The sequence below is a fragment of the Aethalodelphis obliquidens genome, unplaced genomic scaffold, assembly GCF_003676395.1.
Source record: "Aethalodelphis obliquidens isolate GAN/ISIS:26980383/991018 unplaced genomic scaffold, ASM367639v1 scaffold51, whole genome shotgun sequence".
In the NCBI taxonomy this organism is placed as follows: Eukaryota; Metazoa; Chordata; class Mammalia; order Artiodactyla; family Delphinidae; genus Aethalodelphis; species Aethalodelphis obliquidens.
This window is the reverse complement of record NW_020837995.1, coordinates 7,542,585-7,564,244: the sequence shown is the minus strand read 5'-3', so window position 1 is coordinate 7,564,244 and position 21,660 is coordinate 7,542,585. Positions and strand designations below refer to the sequence as shown.

Sequence of the window (21,660 nt, the reverse complement as noted above, 5' to 3'; positions counted from 1 at the left end):
TGCTCTGAATTATTTCATAGGCTACTGATGAAGGCAGGCACTTAAGCAGATCATCACAGCATAGTGGGACAAGTAGAATATAAGAGCTTCCTGACAAAGTATTTGACAACACTAGAGGGAATGATGAACACTGGAGAGACGGGGAGGTGGCATTTGAATTGAGCCTCCAAGGATGAGTGGCCATTTACTGGGTGGGCAAGAGGGAAAACACTCCACAGAGAAGGACGAGCACTTATGAAGGCGAGGGGCTGTGGTCTTATCATCGCTCATTGCATGTGTGGGCTACTGAGGTGCACTTCTCATCCATCCCACCTTCCTCTACATCCTGTTTACTGTTTCCTCTCCATGCATTGACACTATCACTACATTTCTCACTTTACTCTCTGAAACTCCAAATCATTTACCCTTAATTATTAGGTTGATTTTTAAAATTACAGCTTTATTGACATCTTTTTTAAATACCTGTGTTAGTTTCCTGCGGTTGCCACAACAAATGATCACAACAGAAATTTATCACCTCTTAGTTGTGGAGGCCTGAAGTCTGAAATCAAGGTGTCAGCAAGGCCACACTCTGCTTGGACGCTCTAGGGAAGGATGCTTCCTTGCTTCTGCCACTTTCTCAGGCTGTTGACATTCTTTGGCTTCGTCGCTTTGTGACCACATCCCTCCAGTCTCTGACTCTGTCTTCACATTGCCGCCTTCTCTCTCTGCGTGTGTCTCAAATTTCCCTCTGCTTTTCTCTTAAAAGGACATTTGTTAATAAATATAGGGCCCACCTGGATAATCCAGGATGCTCTTATCACAAGATCTTTGATTAATTATGTCTGCAAAGACCCTTTTCCCAAGTAAGATAAGTTTCATAGGTACCAGGGATTGGGATGTGGACATAACCTTTTTGGGGCCACCGTTCAACGATACCATACAATTCAGTGGGTTTTAGTATATTCACGGAATTGCGCATCCATTACCACTATCAATTTTACATCATTTTCCTTACCCCAGAGAAAAACGCTGTACCAACTTGCAGTCACTCCCCATCTTCTCTCAACCCCCCAGCCGTAGGTGATCACTAATCTACTTTATGACTCTATGAATTTGCCTAGTCTGGACACTCATGTAAATGGAATCATGCAACATGTGGCCTTGTGTGTTTGGCTTCTTAGTATAATGTTTTCAAGGTTCATCCATGTTGGAGCATGTATCAGTACTTTACTCTTTTATTGTTAAATAATATTTTTTTGTGTGGGTTTACCACATTTTCTTTATTCATTCATCAATCGATGGACATCTGAGCTGTTCCTACTTCTGGGCTGTTATGTGTATCTTGGTGTGCACGTTTTTAGGCGGATGCATGTTTTCATTTCTCTTGGGCACATACCTAGGAGTAGAATTGCTGGGTCTCTGGTTACCTTTTGAGGAACTGCCAGACTTTCCCCAAGCCCCTGCACCATTCACATTCCCACCAGCAGTGTGTGAGGGTTCCAGTTTCTCCTGATTCTATTTTATTGTCTTCTTTTATTTGGTGCTGTTGTCCGTTCTGCCTTTTCTGATAACATTCTCACTAAGAAGAATATTTCCATTCCATTTCTGTTAGAGTCACAATTTGTTTCTCACATTAAAGAAATGAAAGGTGATTAGTTCTAATCTACCCTAACTGTAATATTTACATTTACTTTTGGTTTCACCCTGCTTCCCAGAAACTTAGTACAAAGAAAAAATGCCTATCTCCAAATCCAAAACCATTTTAGCTCTCAAAACCCAAAAAACTGTCCCTCAGCTATAAGCTCAATGAAGGCAGGCACTTTATCTCTCACTTTTTCTTGTAAATTTTGTATGCAGCTTGTGGTGAGCTGTCCAGTATTAAATGAGAATGTGATTATTGTCTCATGTGTAAAAGGATTTAATGTTTTATAGGCTGATGGTTTTTCTTAATTATGCACAGATTGCTGACATATTTGGTTATTGTTTTTAATGTGCAGATGAACAGGAGACTGAAGATGTAACAGAAGAATGTAAAGAATCTTAAGCAAAGACTTGCTGGGGTGTGCTTTTAAGAAAGCTGGTAAATTAAGTTAAATCACATTTTTTTCCAAATTCTTTGAATTCAATGAATGCATTATAGAGACCATTCCTCAAATGATGATTTTAATGTTTGGATTCTCTCTTTCTGGATCACATTTCCTTGATATTTTTGAGACTCGTGGTATAATTGTTCAGTGGTTTTTCCTCATTGAAATTCCTGGGAAAATTTTTTATTGCTAAATTTGCAACATCAGGGATACGTTATAGAAACCAACATTTATGTATGTGTGCTACGTTAAAACTAGTTGAAATGCTATGATTGTTTTGTATTTGATTTGATACGTTGCCACTTTATTGTGATTTAGACAGATTTGATCACCATGAATTGTAGCTTTGCCCCTGCTTTCCCTTCTTTCCTCCTCTCTAATGCCTGTTAAGTAAGTACAACTTGCCGTGGAGAGAAATGAATTTTCTTGACGAAGCAATGTTAGGCTATCCTTGCTATCTTATTAGTAATGGTACTTTTCATAAGCAGAAGTTTGACTGAATTATTACATATATTATATTTAGTTATTTTCTTTCAGAGTTTGCCTTTTACAATGCAGCAAATAAAGATCAGCTACTTAAAAAAAATAACCTGTGGTAGGTACTATTTGAAGAGAGAGGGTTTGTTAGTTACAAGTGAGTAGCCTGGATTCATGAGAACATTTTATGTCAACACTCCATATGATGAATTGGCATTAGAACTAGAAGTCCAATTTATTTCTGATTCTAAAAAAAAAAAAAAAAAAAGAGCTATTGTGCAGTATTTAACAAAATTTGGAATAACGTATATGTAGCATTATTATTTTTCGCTCGAATGTTTTCATCTACTGATATTGGATAATATTAGTGATTGCTTACATCAAGTTTGCTTGACTTTTTAAAGTGAAGACTTCTATAGCTACTGTTTTCAGAAGAATTGATAGGCAATTTCTTTTTCTAGCCTTTTTCAGTTTATATTAAAACAGCAGTGGTTCTTGTTGATGTTAATGTGCTACAGTGTAATTTGTCTTGATGCTAAGAGTTTTGCCGTGGGTTGCCAGCAGAGGTTAAAAGTCATGATTTTGGACTCTCATAGGAGTGACGTGTGTGGCGTAGGGTTTGGGTCAGAACAATCAGAGGAGAGAGGTGGTATGGATGGGGATTTGCAGTGGTGATAGAGAGGAGCCATTTTTGCCCATAAGCCTTTCAGAGGAGTGGGGCTTTCTAAACCCATGTGCTTCTGGTGTTTGACATGTATGTGTATGTGTGTGAGAGAGAGAAAGAGAGAGGGAGAGGGAGGGAGAGAGGGAGAGCAGGAAAGAGCGAGAGAAGGGGAGAGGGAGATAGATGTTGGAGAGAGAGCTTATGCCTTTGTAAACTGTTCCTGCAAATGGTATTTGCGGCAGAGTGAATCTTTATGTTACAAGAGTTTAAGAGAAGGAAAGGAAAACAGAATGATTTTAAGTAGTGAATTTTACCATTGAAAGAGGTGACACCATTCCATAGCATGTCAACTGAAAGTACCTCTAATAAGAACTGGCAAGCTGAATTTGTATAATATATTCAACATGAAGGCTCCAGATTAATATATTCAACATGAAGCCTCCAGATTAAAAAAAAAAGAAAGGCCCTGATAGGGAAAGAAAATGTTATTAAAAAATAAGTTTTTATTTTAAGGTTCCTTTTAGACCTGAGTGTTTGCCCCAGAACAAGATAGAGAAGAAAAGATATAAAAGAGCAAGAGCTAATTCATTTCAGGAATGAATTTAGGATCTTAAAATTTGAGGTTTTTCTACTTATGACTCCTCAAGAAAATTACTGGCATCACCTTTATTGTAAATTCCCAGAGGACCTAAAATTGCCGTCCTATCCAACTCTTTGAAATGCATGACAATAAAATAGAAGGAAAAAGCTATACCCCGATGGCATAATTTTAATTTTTAACACATCCTGTATTTTAGTACAACCTGATACGAAGGTCAGTCTTGGAGTGAATATGCAGCATGCCTGGGAAAAACCTCCTGTTCCCAGACACTTTTTTCTGTCCCATCTTGATATTTTGAGTTACTTTTGTTCTGTTACTTAAAAGTGAATTAGAATTCTCTCCCAAGACTTCACACGTTGAGCTGCTCAGAGAGTGAATGTCATGTTTCAAAGAATTATTTCTTTCAAATCAGTTTTCCAAATTTTATAACCATTACCAACACCTTCTAGTTCCTGACTCTTCACCTGGATACCATAAAATGATTTGGCAATTTATACTTATATAGGACTATGCTACCCTAGATAGATGTTTCTAGAATGGGAGAGAAAGATCAACAAGGAAAAAGAGTCTATCTCACTCAGCCAGTCCTTTTTGTTTTAATGGATCTCAAAGTGAGACCTTTAACCTACTCATAAATTTTTTTATTCTACCTGTTCTTATTAAAACTAAAACTTGGCCAGTATTCTACATTCATGGTTAGCCCACCTGAAACTCAAGTTCTGCTTATTGTAAGGCATTGGCCTTCTCTTCACAAAATAATTTGATTTTTTACATGTATATATGTTTTTAGGATTTCGTCCAAATTCGACCTGTCTCTGTAGTCATCCGTTTTTGACCAAAGGTATAGTCGTTCTCCAAAAAGTGTTACGTGTAGAGTTTGACCCAACTTTTCGAGGACAGTTCTTCCTCCATTAACGTTTCTAAAGCTTCTCCACAACGTGCAATGGTGTTGCCCACCCAGTGCCCTCATTCATGGCTCAGAAGATGTAGCTGTGAATTCTGTGTGCTTCACTCCTGTTTTCCTTTTTCACTGTTTTTTAGAAACAGAACTGGACTTTGAAAAGGATTCAATAAATGACATTTAGTGACACTGGTAAAATATGAACTTGTATCCTTTTGGGTCCCACATCTCGGGGGGACATTTCTCATTGCTGTGTTTTTAATATGACAGGTTAATTTTTGTTTTGTTCTTCTATTCCACAAATCCAGCAAATATGTCATCTAAGCAACTCAGTCTTCCTAAATCGTATAGGAAATATGAATGTTCCTGTTACTTACTGTGTTTTCTTTTTGTATATACTCTATTGGTTTGAGGATGGAATTTACCCATACCTCATAACATAAAGCCAGAAAACAAATAAACATGGATACAGTAAGTATAAATATAAATTTCCATATGATTTATTGTTGTTCCTTGTACATAAGAAACAGTAATATACAACTTACACTGCTTTAGAATGTAAAATGGATAAAAATGTGTACAAAAAAAGCACATTCCTAGAAAAGTATTGGCAAATAGTAAAAACAGGGAGGAGGGTAACAAGCAAAAAACAAATCAACAAAACAAAAAGAAAAACGAACAATTCTTCAATTCAGTGTGCAAACATTTTATAAAAATAGAAATACTAACTCTACAGGCAGTATTTCCTGATAAATTATTTAAATAGCATATCTACACAATCTGAGATATCTATTCCAATGGCAATGAGAAAATAATTTATAAAAATAAAGCAATGGTATACAAGATGATAGAAAAACACAACTTTCAGAAAATGTATTTAACATTTCAATGCTATTTCCTTATTGGGAATACTTTTCTGTGAAGAATTTTTATACTATGTACAACATTGACTTTTTTTTTTTTAGGTACTACAGTAGCTTTAAGTTTGTTAGACATTTAAACTCTTTTCTGCTTGATCCAAAAATTCTTTACTCAGTCACACAACAAATGAGGTAATATTTGTATACAAGTTTCACCTTTGTCATTTTTTTCATTTGGAAAAAGGCAAAAATAATAAATGTAGATGCTTTTCATCTCCCTGGAAATAGGCACAAGGGATGGAGCAAAACAGTATTAAAGCCCTCCTGGCTTTCTTTGCAAACTAAAAACACTTGCAAATGGACAACCAAATAATTCCACTTGAAAAAATAAAGGAAAAAAGAAGAATCCCAAATCATTCAGTCTAAGCACAAAATGAAGAGCAGCTTGCTGTGCTGATTTCCTTGTGCCATTCCTATGAAAGTTTTGCTGATCAATCTCAACTACCAGCTCTCAAACACTTTCCATATGAAACCTAGATTCCAGGTAGAACAGAGTTAATAAATAATCTGTATTTACAATCTTACAGTCATGAAGACTTGTAGCAAAGATGATATGCTTACGCTTCTTCCTGTTCCATGAATAGTCTTTCAGACAGATCCTCCAGAATAAGTAAAAAATAAATATTTTACATTGTAAAATGTTTGTAAAAAAAAAAAAAAAAAAACACCAAACTACAGTCCAAAAGAGAAAATTGGAAAACTCCATGATATTCAGGAAAAGAGAGAGAAAAGGAATGTCTTAGTTGATAATTTTGTGCCTTTCTAACCATAAAAATACAAGCACGGCTACCTTTCCCTTGGGAGGTAGCCCAGTGCTCACTGAGATGGTAGGTTTTCTTATTTCCCTGCTACATCTGCACAAGCTACGTCTGGAATACAACTGACAATTTCAATATAACCAGGCAGTGGCAGCCAGCACTGCCTTGTGCTGGTTTAGTTCTGACTCCCTGTTCTGGTTGCTACAGGTGATGTGTAAGGGGTGGATATCCAGGAGGAAGTCCACAAGCCAGTCTTTTCCTTCCTTCCCTGCTTCTATTTAAGTGCCTATTTACGTGGGTCAATCAGCTAACATGGGTCAGCATCATGAAATCCATCAACAGTCTTTCCCCTGAAAATGATTTAGTACCGAAAAAGGAACAGTCCCTCCATGTTTTCTTCATACAATCGTCTCTTGGGTATGCGCCCTCCCCTTAGGGCTTCGGCCCCGCCCCCCCATTCCCGAGGGAGTAGGTCAGGGCTGGTTTTGTTTGTCAATTCTAGCGAGTCCTCCCTTCTCTCACACGCCTGAAAACGCTTTGGAGTCCACTGCTCAGAGCCGGCTTCACAATCGCCCTCTGCCCTGACAAAAGCAGAGTGGGACAGGCACCTTCCAACCGAAGCAAGTGGATGCTTTTGATTTTTCAAAAGCCAACCAAAGTCATTGTTTATATCCTTGGAAGATTCTTCTCATTCAGAGGCTGAATGCTGAGTCTGATTTGGAAAATTGCATTTTCTTGAGGCAAGTCACATGTTCTAAGAGTCCACACTGATGCAAGCAGAGAGCAAAGGCAGGCAGGGAGGAGTGATCCTGGGGGTTTTCTTAAGCCCATGGTTCCAGAAGGTGCAATACCAGCAATGGTTATGATCAGTCTTTTCATCAACAGTTTGATGATTAGGAATCTGTTAAATAAATAGACAAACACATAAATACATGAACTAATTCATCAAGGCATTGTCATCTTAATATCCCTTAATACGTTAACAACCTAGGCATAGCTCTACTTTTATAATGTCAAAAGCATATTTTAAGATTGTCAGCTTATATAATTACACGTTAGTGTGTTGGAACATGGTTGCTAGGAGCTTGACACTGCATAACCTTCTAGAACTTATGCTGTGCTTTCTAAGTCTTTCCGTGTTAAAACTCTAGGGAGTTTTATTTTACAACTTAAGACTCAAAGATTACACCATAATTTAAATATTGAGTAACAGCAACCATATTTTTTTTACTGTGCTTCATCTTGTTGGCTCCAAGCTTGGCCCAGTAAACGTTTATTAAGCACCTGTTTTGTAGGAGACCCAATGCTAGACTCAGTGAGAGCTTAAGTAACCACTAAATGAAAAAAAGAGCAAAGGTTAGTAGTGAAAGTTAATTTAACATGCCAACATGAAGGCAATACTCCTTTCCCTTCCTTTCCAAGAGGGAAAGGTTCTGAAAGACAACCTGGGCCGTAATGGCATGAATAAAACTAAGTGGTGTGCAAGACATAGAAATGTAAAATTTAAAAAAATTTTAGGTATTATTGCTGGGGTCTGAACTGTACAGGAGCTTGTCTGCAGTTTACTTTGCACTGGCTATGAAGAGAACAGAGATGGCTAAATTAAAATGGTTCACAAGGACTCAGCACTTCATAAGCCGCAGTTCATAGGCACTATTTCATTTTTTATCATATGCCTTCAACAGCAAAATATAAATAACCCTTTCTCTAAAATAGCCTTTAAATCAGCCTCTCCCATGATTGGCATTCTTGGTATTGGTCTGAACTAGGGATGTCAACTGGTATATTCACTGTCATTTTGCTCCTACCTCTGCATTCATATTTCAGGTCAGAGAAGAACACCATTTCTTGAGAGAAGACGAACAACCCTAGCCTACCGCCAGCATAGGTTTTGTCATAGATGGGTCCTGAGTCGGCCATGATTTTCTTCCCTTCATACATCACCACTCTGCAGGAAAAAGGAAGTCGCGTTAGTGACACCCTTGCTTTTTGGTCCTCTCCTTCTCTCCCGTCAGTGTGACTTAAGTGGAATTTAATCAGAGCAATCTTACCTAATGAAACCCGTCTTTGGCCTGTGGCTCAGACGCCATCTGTAGGCGGTGAAATCTTTCCAGCCTATTTGACGAGGGTCATGCCACAGCGTGCGTACCTGGAGGAAAAGGAAACGAAAAGGTTGAAACAGCCTCATTATGAGATTTATATTTCATTCCATGAGAAACGGTGCTTGAAAGGTACAGAGTTGACCTAAATTAGAGGGCTGCAATGTAGGATTTTTTTCCGAAGGCCTTTTTCATTAGATGTGTAGCCTTGAATGTACATATAAAGCAGAGAGAAGAGAAACTTTTGTTTGTTTGAAGAGGCTAAAACTGCCTTTGGATTTGAAGTGGGCTCCCCTCTCAGACCCTAGGATGTTTTTTCAAAGCAGAACTTAATGCTGCAGTTGGTGATGCGGGGAACGTGATATCTAAGATTCCCTGTTGGGAGGCTTGGCCAAAGCACAGCATCCCTTGTGCTGGTCTAGCACCTCTCCCCCTTCTGCAGGGTGTTGTTCTCACCTGGCCGGGGGTGTTTCCTGTGTGCCACAGGGCATTCCGCAGGTGCTCGCCAGGCCCCGTGGTGGAGTTCACGACCTTCACAGAAAGGCCGGAGTATCCCTGAGCCCTTGTGGGGTTGGTGTCCCAGTAGGACTGAGTGACTTGCTTCCACATCACAACGTAGAAGCGGCTGCTGGACTGGTAGCCAAAGACAAATCCGGCATAGTCATCATCCCTTTCGGTGTTGATGAAGAAGGTGCCACTGAAGTCCACAGCGTTAAACTCATCATAACCTGGAAGAGGAGGCGAGACCCAGGTTAAAACCTGCAGCCTTCGGGAAGTTCTCTGTTACACTCCTAGGCATTTTTTAGCACCCATGGGGACACACACGACTGCCAGCTTTTATATTTGCTTCTTTCCCCTCTATGCACTGGCCTTTCGTTAGAAGAACTCACTACTCACCTACAGCAAGTCCAGGATCACAGTTGACAGTCTGGACGAGTTCTTTACCCTGATGGCGTACAACCCAGTTAGGGTCATTTTGGGACGTCCCTTTGGGATCTAGAGGAATCATCTGGAATCGGCGGAAATCGGTCTCACTGATATCAACGTTTTCGGGACAGATGTCATCGATGTCTGGCACGTTGTCCTGGTCAAAATCATCTTTGCAAGCATCACCTCGACCATCACCTGAGGCCAAAAGGCAAGAGTACAGTGAAATTCTGAAATAACCGTGACTGGTGCCAGAAATTCACTGTCTTCTCAAAGCTGACATTTGGTCTGTTCATCCTTAAATGCATTCAGCTTTGTTTTTATTTCCTGAATCCAGACAGCCATGGTTTCAGTGACTCTCTTTAAAAGTGGCTTCAGTGACTCACCATCAGAGTCCTTCTGGTCAGGATTGGGCACGAGCCTGCAGTTGTCCTTGTCATCAGGAATGCCGTCATTGTCATCGTCATGGTCACAGGCATCGCCCTTGCCATCCTTGTCATGGTCGGCCTGGTTGGCGTTGGGCACGTAGGGACAGTTGTCCAGGTTGTTCTGGTGGCCGTCTTCATCAATGTCCTGATTGTTGTCACAGGTATCTCCAATGCGGTCCGAGTCAGAATCGAGCTGAAAGAGACAGAAACAGAGGGTCAATTGGAGTATGAATCATTGATGCTAAAGAGAACTTCTGTAAGATTCTCCAGTGTTGGATTCGGCCAGTGAGGTTTGAAGTCTATATGCCACTGCCAAAAGCTAGTCATATTAACAGATTTTAAATGTTTTTCTTCTTGACTCTTGTTTTCATATGACAGTTTTAATAGGGATTTTTGTTGTTTTTTTTTTTTAAATAGGAAACTGTCGAAATAAAATTCAATAGAAAGCATTAACTAATCCCCAAGGATGGAATGCCATGTTAACTGCTTATATTTTAATGATAAATGAAATTCTTTGAGTACAATTTGTTATTTTCCATTTAAGTTTTCAATTAGGAAATTGTTGACACGTCAGCGTCTACTCTAGGTCATTAAATCATGGCAACATGCACTGCTTTTTATACATACTTGGAAATCCATATGGTGGGATCAATTATTTTCTTCTTTTTTTAGGTATTTGGTTTTATATCTCTAGTCCATAATGGTTGTCAACTGTTGGCTCAGGTAGTCAGAATTGTAAATTTTTTCAAAACTGTACTTCTCAAGAGTACTTTTTTACATTATTCAGTGTGTGTGGGATGCTTAGGGATTATTTATACACAAGTTGAAATGTTTCTTGCCAGTATTTATGCTCTTTGCCATTAAGATTTTTACATGATTCATTAACTGTTATAAACTTTATTATTATCGGAAGAACCAAAAACTCATCCAGGGAGGTTAAATGGCATTGAGGTTTAATTTATAGTAAGATCCAAACTCAAAATAGATGACCCTCAATGCCATCTGATCAGGAAAGCTATCCCAGATCATTCGTGCTTTCCCATTACGGCCCCAAAGAGATTCATCCTGTTGCTTTCTGTTTTATAGGAGCTCAAACGAACAAACATTAGGAGCTCAGCTGGACTTCTCATTTTTTGAATCTTTTAAAAATATTCCCATTTTTTAAAAGCTGGTTTCTATGTTTTCAGAACAATGCCTTAACTTTCACAGCTAGAAAATAATGATGAGCAATTACACAAGAAAAGGAACTTGTTCTGGCTGATGTCTATTTGCAGCACTCCCTGGCAGTGCTACAGAGAATTATCTGCTTGCAGTGCCAAACACTTGAAGAATGACAATGAAACAGGGATTTCTCCAGTTTGGGGGAATTATTTTTAGTTTGAATTTCTTGCAGCCAGATTATATCATTAGCCATGAAAATGGTTGTGTATCGTGCTTAGGGATATTTTCTTCCACCTCTTCGTTTCAAATATGATTAATATTCCCGTAGAGTCGTCAGTCACAGATTTCTGCTTTGTATAATTTATCTTAACAATGGTAGATCCCGCTGAGCAAGTCACGTGGACCTTCTTGTAGAAGACAGGATTGACATTACAAGACTGTCACACTAAAGACCTATGAGACTCTGCGAGGAACTCATGTCAGGCAAACTGTTCACATGAAAATATTACAATTGGCTATGAGAGCACTGAGAGCCGTGGTAATGTTTGAACTGTTTAACTCCTCCATTTTTTTAGAGGCCTAGAAAGGGATATTCTAACACTTTACTGAAAGATTCTGAAAGGAATCCACCGACCTGATCTGGATTGTGTTCCAGGGGGCAGTTGTCACACTGATCTCCAACCCCATCCATGTCAGTGTCTCTCTGGTCCACGTTGTAGACATACTGGCAGTTGTCCCGTTCATTGAGGATACCTGCAGAGAACAGGGGACAGGTAAGAGCTGGAATCTCCAGCCTCAGCTGTTTCAACCAAATCGCACACTAACAGCCAGGGCTGCTCAAGGTTGAGAGCCAAGTGAGAGACACTGGGGCCCGCTGGAGTCAGGGAGTGCCTTACCGTCCCCATCAATGTCTGCTGCGCAGGCATCTCCTTCCCCGTTGTTGTCCGTGTCAGCCTGGTCTGGGTTGTGGTTGTAGGGGCAGTTGTCACAGCGGTCTCCCACGTCGTCTCTGTCATAGTCATACTGGGCTGGGTTGTAATGGAACGGACAGTTGTCCTGCAAAGAGAAGAAGCAGAGCATTTTACAACACGGTCCATGAAGCCCGCCTCAAACCACATGCAGAATATTTATAAAACTGTGAAAATATGCAACAATTATTTTCTATTTAGTGGATATACTAATTGAATCCTCTGTAAAATGGTCACTGCAAAAGTTAAAAGCCAGGACATAATGAATGAAAAATGAATTGCTGTTGGTTACGAGTCAGTGAGATGTAAATAGAAACTCAACATCACTGCTCTCAGTGCGCTCAAAGAAAATCTTAATGTGACTTAGAGAAGACATTTGAAACCAATCTGGGGAGCGAAGTGTCATTTGTTCACATATTGTAACCTCTTGCTTCAACCGGGGGAAGGGAAGGTTGTGATGAAAAACAAAACCTTCATTTAAAAATTCTCTTGGCAACATCTATGTCCTCAAACTACTGAAACACAACAAATAACTTCTGATGATCCTAGATATCAGTAACTTCATTGAATCTCAAGGTGTTACAGGCTGTTGCTGAATACAAAAGCTGAAAGAGGAGTAGAAAACGTTTTTTACCCTGTCATCTGGAATTTTATCATTGTCATCGTCATCGTCACAGGCGTCGCCGATTCCGTCCTTGTCATAGTCTTCCTGCCCTGAGTTGGGAAGGTTGGGGCAATTATCCTGGAAAGAGAAGACACATTACAGCTGCAGTTTGCATGCCTTTTGCTCAGCTCAGGCACCAGAGATAAACGCTCTAGACTTTGTACACGCTGGGAACACAGCCATGCTCTGCTGGTATTTGGTAGAGAAGTGAACATTTTTTTGGACAACATAATCGACTGTGGAACACAACTGCCCACAGGGCCTGCTGCCCCATTCATGATCTTGGCACCAAGTGATTTAATATTAATAAGAATTAGGGCTGCTCTGCCTTTGGATGATTTAATCTTTCAGTTTCATTTTCAGACTTTTAAGCATTTAAAATCCCTCAGCCTGTTCCCTTGATAAGGGCTTTCTGGAGGTGGGCGAGGAAAGTGGGGGCTACCTTTTTGCAGTGGTAAGTTGCATTGGCCACGCACACCAGGTCCTTGTTGGGCCAGCCATCCAGGTCTGTGTCCTCCCCACAGATGATGCCGTTGCCGGCGTAGCCGGGCTTGCACTCGCAGCGGTACATGGGGTCACTGTAGTGGCTCAGGTAGTTGCACTTGGCATTCTTGTTGCAGTCGTGTGTGCCGTCCATGCAGGGGTTGCGGGGCTTGCACACCTGAGGGTACATCCTGACATTAAGGCAGAGCCTTCGAGAGTCCCCAGACACTGCAGAACCAAGAACCCAGATCCCCATCGTCTCTGAACAGACAGAGCTCCATGGGAAGAGTGCGGGTCCTCCCCATCCGCCCCTGGGTATGTCCAGGTTACAGGCTAACGTGGCTTTATGTGCGTTCTCCTTGAAATTGCTCAGCACCTAGGCACTTAGAAGTCCATCCACTCACAACTTGTTCCAGAGCAGCATTGTCAGAGGTGATGGACCTGTTTTCCTTGCTGGAGGTACAGTGGATTTTCTAGTCCCGTTTCTAAGAGCTAGGTTGTCCACTCACCCCCTTCCCTGTTTTTTGTGAAGGGTATAAGATGACGTTCCCTCCTTTCGTGGCTCTTTCGCTTGAGGACACCCCTCCTTCACTCCCGTCTACGAGTCCCCTCTGCTCTACCTGTTTGTTGGTGGTGGCATGTTCCACGCCCCGGCCGAAGGGCTGCGAGCCGGTGAAGCGTGGTGGGCAGGGCAGGCAGTTGTAGCCGGGGTCTGTGTTCTCACACCTGTGCTCTCCGTTGTGGTTGAAGCAGGCATCAGGGACTTCTTTGCACTATGGAAGAAATAGCAGTTTGCTTCGTGTTTAGAGAACACTGCCAAAGGAAATGACTAGGACAGGTGAGTTGCTTCCCTAGGTCTGGTAACTCCCAGCTTCTCACCTCATCAACATCTTTGCACTGGATGCCATTTCCGCTGTAGCCCGGGGGACAAGCACCACACTTCCAGCTGCCGTCAGGGTAGCTGGTACACTTGACGTCCGCAAAGCAGGGATTGGACAGGCATCCATCTGAGACAAGAGAGACAGGCAAATGGTGGGTCTCAGCTGCTTCCCAGTAACTGCCATTCCGGACACTTAAACCAGGGTGTAAAATATTGTAGGGTCTAAACAACTGATAGCTTGTTGAGATTATGCTGTCCGTCTGGCATTTTAGAGTAATCAAATCACTCAGGACCATTCAAAGCCGAACCCCTGTGAACGCTAACCATGGCACTCAGTGGCTTTGTCCTGGGCTGCATGGCTTACCGATGGGACAGTCCTGCTTGTTGCAGATCTGGTTTTCTGTCACATCACCAACGCAGTCCTTGCCTCCAAACTGGGGTGTGGGGTTGTTGCAGAGCCGACTCCGTTTCTGCACCCCTCCTCCACAGGTGACGGAACAGATGTCCCATGGCGACCAGGGTCCCCAGCCTCCATTGACTGTAAGAAAATGAACCACAGGCCAAAGTTAACGCCGATTTTCAAACGCCTTACCTTCACAGGAGACTCTCCTGAGTGTGTTCATGCTACCCTGACACATGGAAAGAATGTTCTGGAAGAGGGTGAGTCTGAAATTGTTCTTTCTGTTTTCCATTAAAAGAAGCTGCTGCGCTGTGCAGGACTGTGCTTCTATTTGTTTCTCTAGGAAGGGACCTTTCCCTGTCCATGACCCACCGAGCTGGAAGCTGCAGATGCCAGCCAGCCAGCTGGGCAGAGCTGCTGCCGGGTGACGCGTGCACTTACTGGGGCAGGCGTCTTTCTGGCAGGCTTTGGTCTCCCGAGCTTCGCCCTCACATGGCTTCCCATTCATCTGGGGGCTGGGAGAGTTGCACAGCCGGATTCTTGTGATCACACCGTCTCCACATGTTACAGAACAAGACGACCACGGGGACCAGTGGCTCCAGCCGCCATCCTGTTTAACTAAAGGACAAACCAGATGGTTATACGGTGCTTCCCATGAGCCAAGCTCTGTGCTAGTGCCTTTAAATGCATTATCTAAACAAAATCTTCAAACTAGCCCTATCAGGAACTATTCTTACCCCCGATTTGCAGATGAGGAAAGAGCCTCAGAGAGGCTAAGTTGTGCTCAAGGGTGCATAGATAAGGGGGAGACTTGGGATTAGGTCCAGAGGCTAGAACCTGTGCTCTTAACCTCTGTGTTATGGAGCTGCTGTTGGTGACGACAGGGACAGGTCAGTTCTCCGCATCCCCAAGTGGCCAAGATACTTACATCTCTTGTCACACTCCTGAATGTGGCAGGTCCGTGTCTGCACGGAGGAGCCCTCGCATCTGTTGTTGAGGCTGTCGCAGGAGCGGCCACGCTGCTGGATTCCGTTGCCACATGTCACAGAGCAAGAGGTCCACTCAGACCATGGGGACCAGCCATCATCCGCAGAATCGCTGGCTGCAGAGGACATGGGCGCATTTAGCGTGCAATCATTAAAACAAGCTATTCTTTAGACTGCTCTGCTCAGGACTTTCTTCTTCCCTTGCTAGAGGGTGACAAGCAATGTAGTTGTCAGGCCAGTGGCCAAGGGGTTTATGCCAGGTCATTCTGTGCACAGCCTCGTAGCAGTTGCATGCTTTGCCTGGGCTGGTACAGCTGAGCCTTTTCCCAGTGTGTGTTCCTATTCATCACTCCCTCTCTCCTCCTGTCTGCATTTCAAATGAGTTTCCCTTTTCTGACTTAAGATATTTCAGTAGGCAGTTCCAGTCCCAGGCTTCCAAAAATACTTGAGTTTTAGGCAACTTATAGGAGTCACTTCTGCCTTTCAGGGGAGCCAGAGACCATGTGTTTGGCAGATGAAGTTGAAGGCAGCAGAGCCGCTGTTGACTGTGGCTCCAGCTCGGTCATGAGGTTAGTCAGTATGTTGCTTCTCTCACCCTTGCATTTGGGACCTTTTCTGCATATATTTTCACCAGAGGAAAGTGCGTTTGTTTATCATCTGCCCAGGCACAATGACTACAGTCACGTCTAGCTGTATCTGACACGAGACAGAGAACTTGTTTTCTCTTGCCATCAGCTGGAAGCTTTCCTAGCAATCCCTGATTCAAGTTCAGAGCTCCGCCAGTCCCCAGCTGGCTTTGTTCCCTTTAACCCACACCTGAAGTGATCTCTGGAGGGGACTGGTTATTCTGAGTTGTGATCAGTGTGTGTAGGTGCAGTGGGTGTGGGAGGTGTGGGTGTGAAGGGTGAGTGCTACTTTCTCGTCTTATTTATCTTAGTTGTGATGAATCATTTTTATGACTTGTACCTACTATACTGTCTCAGCAAAGTGATTAATTCATACTGGCAACAAAAGCCAGGGATTGGGTACCATGAAACAACACAGTGCCCTATTTCTTTTATGGCCCTGACACTCAAACTGCTGTTTTGTCTTAGGTCTCTTATGTCTGTATACAAAATGGGTAGAACTTTCAGGCCCAATTAAGTCCAATGCTCGCACCAAAGCCATCCATTTCTCTGGTGAGCAGATTTTTCTTGACTCTAGGCCATAAGGTCAAATTCTAAAAGCAGTCAACTTAGAGCTATCACTGCTACCGATTCCTCTCTTCTTTCCTCAAAGCATAGGATCATTCTCAATAAGCTATACCAAGATTATTGCCTGTACTGTGATCCAGGGGGGTAATCAAGTTTAGTCATAAGGGCACTTTTGGCTCTCTACAGCAGACAAGCCATCAGTTAACCAGGTGTCGCAGCAAGAAACTGAATGAAAAACATATGATGGAGATGGGGGTGGGGTTCAAGCACTATGTACAGTTGATCCAGTCGCTGAAGCATGATTATGCAGTTTTAAGAACTTACGCCAACACCGCGGGCAGCATTCTCCATCAGGAACTGTGGCATTGGAGCAGGGCATGATTGGGCAGGACACTTTTTTGCAGATGGTAACTGAGTTCTGCAGGGCAGGAGTGAGGGAGAAATGGTTTACTAGGCATACTGCAAGCCGAAGTTTACATATTGAAACATTTCCATTACAGGTTGACACGTGGTCAGGGCTGTTAAATGCTCTAGTGGAATGATTTTAATAGAAGATCTGCCTCTGTCATGTTGGCAGCCACCAGTACTGTAGAGACAGTTCTGGTGCTAGTTACTTGTCACTCCACCCCTCGGAGAGAGCTTTCTTAATTGCCACTTAGTCACTTTCTCATGCACAGGACAGCGTGAAGAGTTTCTCCAGCGGGAACCACTGAATGTCATGGGTCAGATCTATTACTCTGCATCTAAAAATCAAACTCATGAAACTCAGCCAGGACTTGAAAAGTTTTAAATTATATCTTTATGGGGAAAAGAAGATCAATGAGCATCGTATTTTCTCATGTATAGATCGGGCTTTATATTATATTGGACGAGAATGGGAATTTAGTAAATCTGACTCGCAAATCCAGCAATCCGTGATTTGTATTTCAGCTTGACTTTGCTCAATGAGTCAGGTAAACCCCCTTCACTCCCCTGCCCCTGGCGTTGCAGGGTGGGCAGGGAGACCCAGAAGGACATACACACTGCAGGCAGTGCCATCTGAGCTAAGTGGGCAGTTCTGTCCTAACATGGTGGGCTAAGTGATTTGAACAGCAATCGGTACTGTATTAAAAGAATCTCTGTGTCATAGCTGAATACGAATTAGGGTTGGGGGGAAGAAAGTTCAACTAGGTTTTACTTACCTGACATTCAACACTTAGCCCTTGAACTAAAGCAGGTAAGTTACTGAGATGTTTAAGTAGATACGTTCTTTTAGATACTTAGCCTAGGGTATCATTAAGACTTTGAAAAACTCTTGGGCATTTAAAGATTTTCTAGATGTCATAACTGCATCTTAAGAAAAAGACACCATTTGGGTTATCAGGCCATGGAACATAAAAAGGGCCTGTGTAGCTATCTGGATCTTCCCCCAGAGACTGTGGCTTCAGTGCACCATCTATTCGTATCTCAGTCTCTCGAGCCCCTTACCTGGCAGCGACACTCAGTGCAGCTGTCCACCGTCCACTCCTCGCTATTCCTGTACTGGACTCCGTTGTGGTAGCAGAGCGGGGGCCTCCTCAGCTCATTGACCAGCTCTTTGTTCTCTTCAGTCTAAAAGGGGGAGAAAGGTCATTAGCGTCCAGCCTCACTTTCAGTCCCTCAGCATCATCGGTGGTACACGTTCAAGGGCTCGTGCTAGCGGGCGGGGGGGCGGAGGCCACTGACCACTTTGCGGATGCTGTCCTGCAGCGTGGTCACGATGGTGCGCAGGCCCCTAAGCTCCAGGACCATGTTGGATAGCTCATCACAGGAGATGCCGCACATGGCTTGCAGATCCTTTGTCTTGTGGCCAATGTAGTTGGTGCGGATGGCAGGGCTGGAACCGTTCACCACATTGTTGTCAAGGGTGAGAAGGACACTGGTAGCTGCCAAGGAACAGAGGAACACGATGGGGAAAGTTATAGAGGATCTTCAAGCAGAAGACCTCACCTGCCAGTCCCCAGGGTTCCTAGCCGTAAAAGACATTTCATTTTGGGTGAGGGATGCAGGAGGACGGGATGCGTGTGTGTGCTGTTGGAGGTCACCTTTATATACCTCTTAGCTATGTTCCCTGGGGTAATTTATGCACAACCACCATTGCATACGTTTCTCAACTTGTTTTGGGTGGAATTGCCCCAGTTTCCCTGTATGCCCTAAAAACACTTACAGCTGGAGCAGCCTTTGTTCCTGAGGATGTCTTCTGGTGTGGTTCCAAAGACAAATCTCACGTTCTGCAGCACGCCCTGTGGGCAGAGGACACACATTATTTGTAGAGGCTTGGTGGGGGAGGGGGGGCGGGGGTCAGTGGGTGGGGGAGACTGTTTATGCTGGGAAAAGCACACAACAGATGTTCTAGAAGTTTCAAAGAACTCCCTTTTAAGATCACCATGTCAAAATAACACACCAACATGAACAGCCAAACAACTTCAAAAATCTTAACTGTGTCTTGTGCCAAGTCTTCAGTGTTGTACAAAGAATTCAGTTATCAGCCTACTCGGAGACACAGGAAATGGAATCTGATACTGAGACCGGAGGATAGAATGACACTCTCCAGTGTCAAAGAGTTAAATGTGGGCGTTTCAAAGCCACAGATACAAAGATCTAGACGTTTAAGCATGGAAGAAGCTGCAGCAGCAAATAGCCACTATTTTAATCTTTTCTTTGAGACCAGTTACATCCCCATGAGGAATCAAATAGCAAAGTGGTATTTATTCTGCTCCTAAAAGTACCCACTTCAAGCAGTATTGTAATTGCTGGAACACATTTGAAATAAGTTCTTTCCTTGAGAAGAGCATAAAGAGTATTTAAGGTTTTGAACAGGCTGTTATAGGAAAACTATTTCTTGTTTCCTTTAGTGGTTTTCAAAGTCTGGTCCCCAGAACACCAGCGCCAACCTCACCCTGGAACTGGTTAGAAATGCCAGTTATCAGGCCCCATCCCAGACCTATTGAATCTGAAACTCTAGGGGTGGGGTGCAGCAGTACCCATTGTAGCAAGTCCTCCGGGTGACTCTGATGCTCCCTGAAGTGTGAGAACCGCTGCTTTAATACACAGGCAGGATTTCCTGTCCTAGAACCCCTGCCTCTCCCGTGATTGCCCTCCTGGCAGATCAGCTGCCTCTCAGTCGACCCCATGGACCAGGAATTGAAGAGGCCTCACCTGGAAATTGTCATTGACACCTCCTTTGGCGATGCGGAGCCTGGCGATGCTCGCCAGGTCCCTGGTGAAGATGCTTTGGATGGGAGCATCCAGCTCAGCATTCTCCATCTTCTCACAGTCGATGTACAGCTGGGCCCTGTCCTCCTGCACAAACAGGGTGATGCTCTTCCACTGGCCGGTCGCCAGGAGTGCTTCTTCCACCGACACCACATGCTGCTTCCCCTGCACGGTCAGGCTCAGGTCCAGGGTGCCCGCCTTGCCATTGGAGACCACGCTGAAGACCTGGCCGGAGTGGTCTTTCCGCTCCACGGCCAGCAGCGTGCCCCGGGTCTTCTTCATTTGCCTCAGGGAGGCCAGGAGGAGGAAACCTTTCTCCGCCCGCACAGCATCCACTAGGTCTTGGAACTTGTCGTCAGGCACAGGGGGGATCAGGTTGGCATCCTCGATGCGGAAAGCTGGGCTGGAAGGGTCAGGACCCTTCACCAGTCGGCGCCCGGAACCCTTGCGGGCAGCCCCCGTGAGCTCAAAGATGTCAAACACGCTGTTGTCTCCCCCAGACTCTATTAGACAAGAGCAGGACACACGGTGAGCTCTCTGGGCTGGGCCTGGGGTGGGGCTCAGCTCTGGGGTGTGGGGCAGAGGGACAGGGTGAAAGCTCCTGGCAGCCACCGAAAGAGCTGAATAAACACCAGGGTCACAGGGAACCTGCATCCCGACGTTCGGTCAGGGCTCAGGGGAGAAGCAGCTGGGAGGGGAGTGCATGGGAGGGAGGCACACCTGGGGTAACCGGACCTCTTCCTCTTCCCTCCCCCCTCAAAAGGTATTATACAGACTCACCTGGAATGCGGTTGGAGCCGCACACATGCCACAGGAACAGGACACTGAGTCCCCAGGCCAGCCCCATGGTGGAGCTGTTTGTGCCCAGCAGGGAGCCTGCAGCAAGAAGCACAGAGCCCAGGGTCAGAGGCAGCCAAGCAGGGCGGGTGGGCAAAACCTGGCTGGGCTTGGGGCCGGGTCCCTGGGGATCCCCCTTTGGCTCCACGTTTGCGGCAACGAGGGGCAACAGTACTTACTTTGGAGAGGGCAGCAGGAAGAAAACGAGAGAGTTGAGGGGAGGAGATTGTGGGGCAAGACCAACAATCGGGGGGCGGGGTGCCTTTCCTTAAGAAGTTGAGGGTAAACAGCAGCATCAGGAGATATAGTTTGGGGGCCCGGGGAGGGCACGGGGGGAGTCTAAACTCTTTTCTAGAGGACTGATAGAAAGGTTTAGGGAAGACGAGGAGAAGAAAATCTTGGGGTGTCCTGGCGAGTTGGTTTGTGAACCCCAGGGCTGGAGAGGATGGCCCTTGGAGCCCTTCCATGAGAAGAGTCCCCCAGCGGCTGAGAGGGACAGGATGGGGAAGACGAAAAGTATGAGATCCGGGGTCCCTGAGGCGCCGAAGCCTGGGAGCTCCAGGTGGATGGCCAGGGCAGCACTGGTCCTCGGCAGCCGCCCAGGGACTCCTTACCTGTGTGGACACGGGTGCAGAGGCCGGGGCCGGCGACGAAGGCGCAGCGACGGTACCGAGCGCTGGAGAAGCACGGGCAGAGCGGTACGCCCGGAGGCCGAGGGATCGGAGGGTGCGCGGGGAGAGCTCGCCGTGGTGAGCGCTCGGCGGCCGGCCGGAGTGCACTGGCTGGCAAGGCGGCGGAGCCGCTCGCTTTTAAAGAGGCGCTCACATTCCTGGGGTTTCCTCTGGCCAATGGGAGGCCGCCGGGCAGGAAGCGGGAGGGGGGGCCAGTCTGGGTTCCTCTCTCCGCCCCCCACTGCCTGGCGCACAACTTTCCAGCTAGAAGGGGAAGGGGGGCGACAGGGGTCGGGCCGAAGAGCACTGGAACTTCTCAGAAAATTAGGTGCCCGCCCA

At 44.5% G+C, this 21,660-nt stretch overlaps 1 protein-coding gene across 1 annotated transcript; it reads right to left on the bottom strand.

The window, feature by feature from the left end:
• Positions 1 to 5,188: 5,188 nt before the first annotated feature.
• Positions 5,189 to 21,426, bottom strand: THBS1 (thrombospondin 1). Its single transcript, XM_027083850.1, has 22 exons — positions 21,265 to 21,426; positions 20,594 to 20,689; positions 19,757 to 20,316; positions 18,765 to 18,840; positions 18,284 to 18,483; positions 18,047 to 18,169; positions 16,904 to 16,997; positions 15,329 to 15,502; positions 14,842 to 15,018; positions 14,365 to 14,538; positions 14,000 to 14,127; positions 13,741 to 13,893; positions 13,080 to 13,298; positions 12,608 to 12,715; positions 11,902 to 12,061; positions 11,640 to 11,758; positions 9,803 to 10,037; positions 9,387 to 9,614; positions 8,946 to 9,217; positions 8,442 to 8,539; positions 8,199 to 8,338; positions 5,189 to 7,291 (listed from the first exon to the last, which is right to left on the bottom strand). The coding sequence occupies exons 2-22, from the start codon at positions 20,658 to 20,660 to the stop codon at positions 7,284 to 7,286; spliced, it is 3,513 nt and encodes a 1,170-aa protein (XP_026939651.1). The 5' UTR covers positions 20,661 to 20,689; positions 21,265 to 21,426; the 3' UTR covers positions 5,189 to 7,283.
• Positions 21,427 to 21,660: the final 234 nt, after the last annotated feature.

What these genes read in the sequence shown, in the direction of transcription:
- THBS1 (XM_027083850.1), bottom strand. Translation starts at nt 20,660, where the DNA reads ATGGGGCTGGCCTGGGGACTCAGTGTCCTGTTCCTGTGGCATGTGTGC. An exon ending in GCACTGAGTGTCGCTGCCAG is followed by an intron (nt 16,998 to 18,046) that starts GTAAGGGGCTCG and finishes CCTGCCCTGCAG; the next exon opens with AACTCAGTTACCATCTGCAA. An exon ending in TGATCCTGGACTTGCTGTAG is followed by an intron (nt 9,218 to 9,386) that starts GTGAGTAGTGAG and finishes CTCCTCTTCCAG; the next exon opens with GTTATGATGAGTTTAACGCT.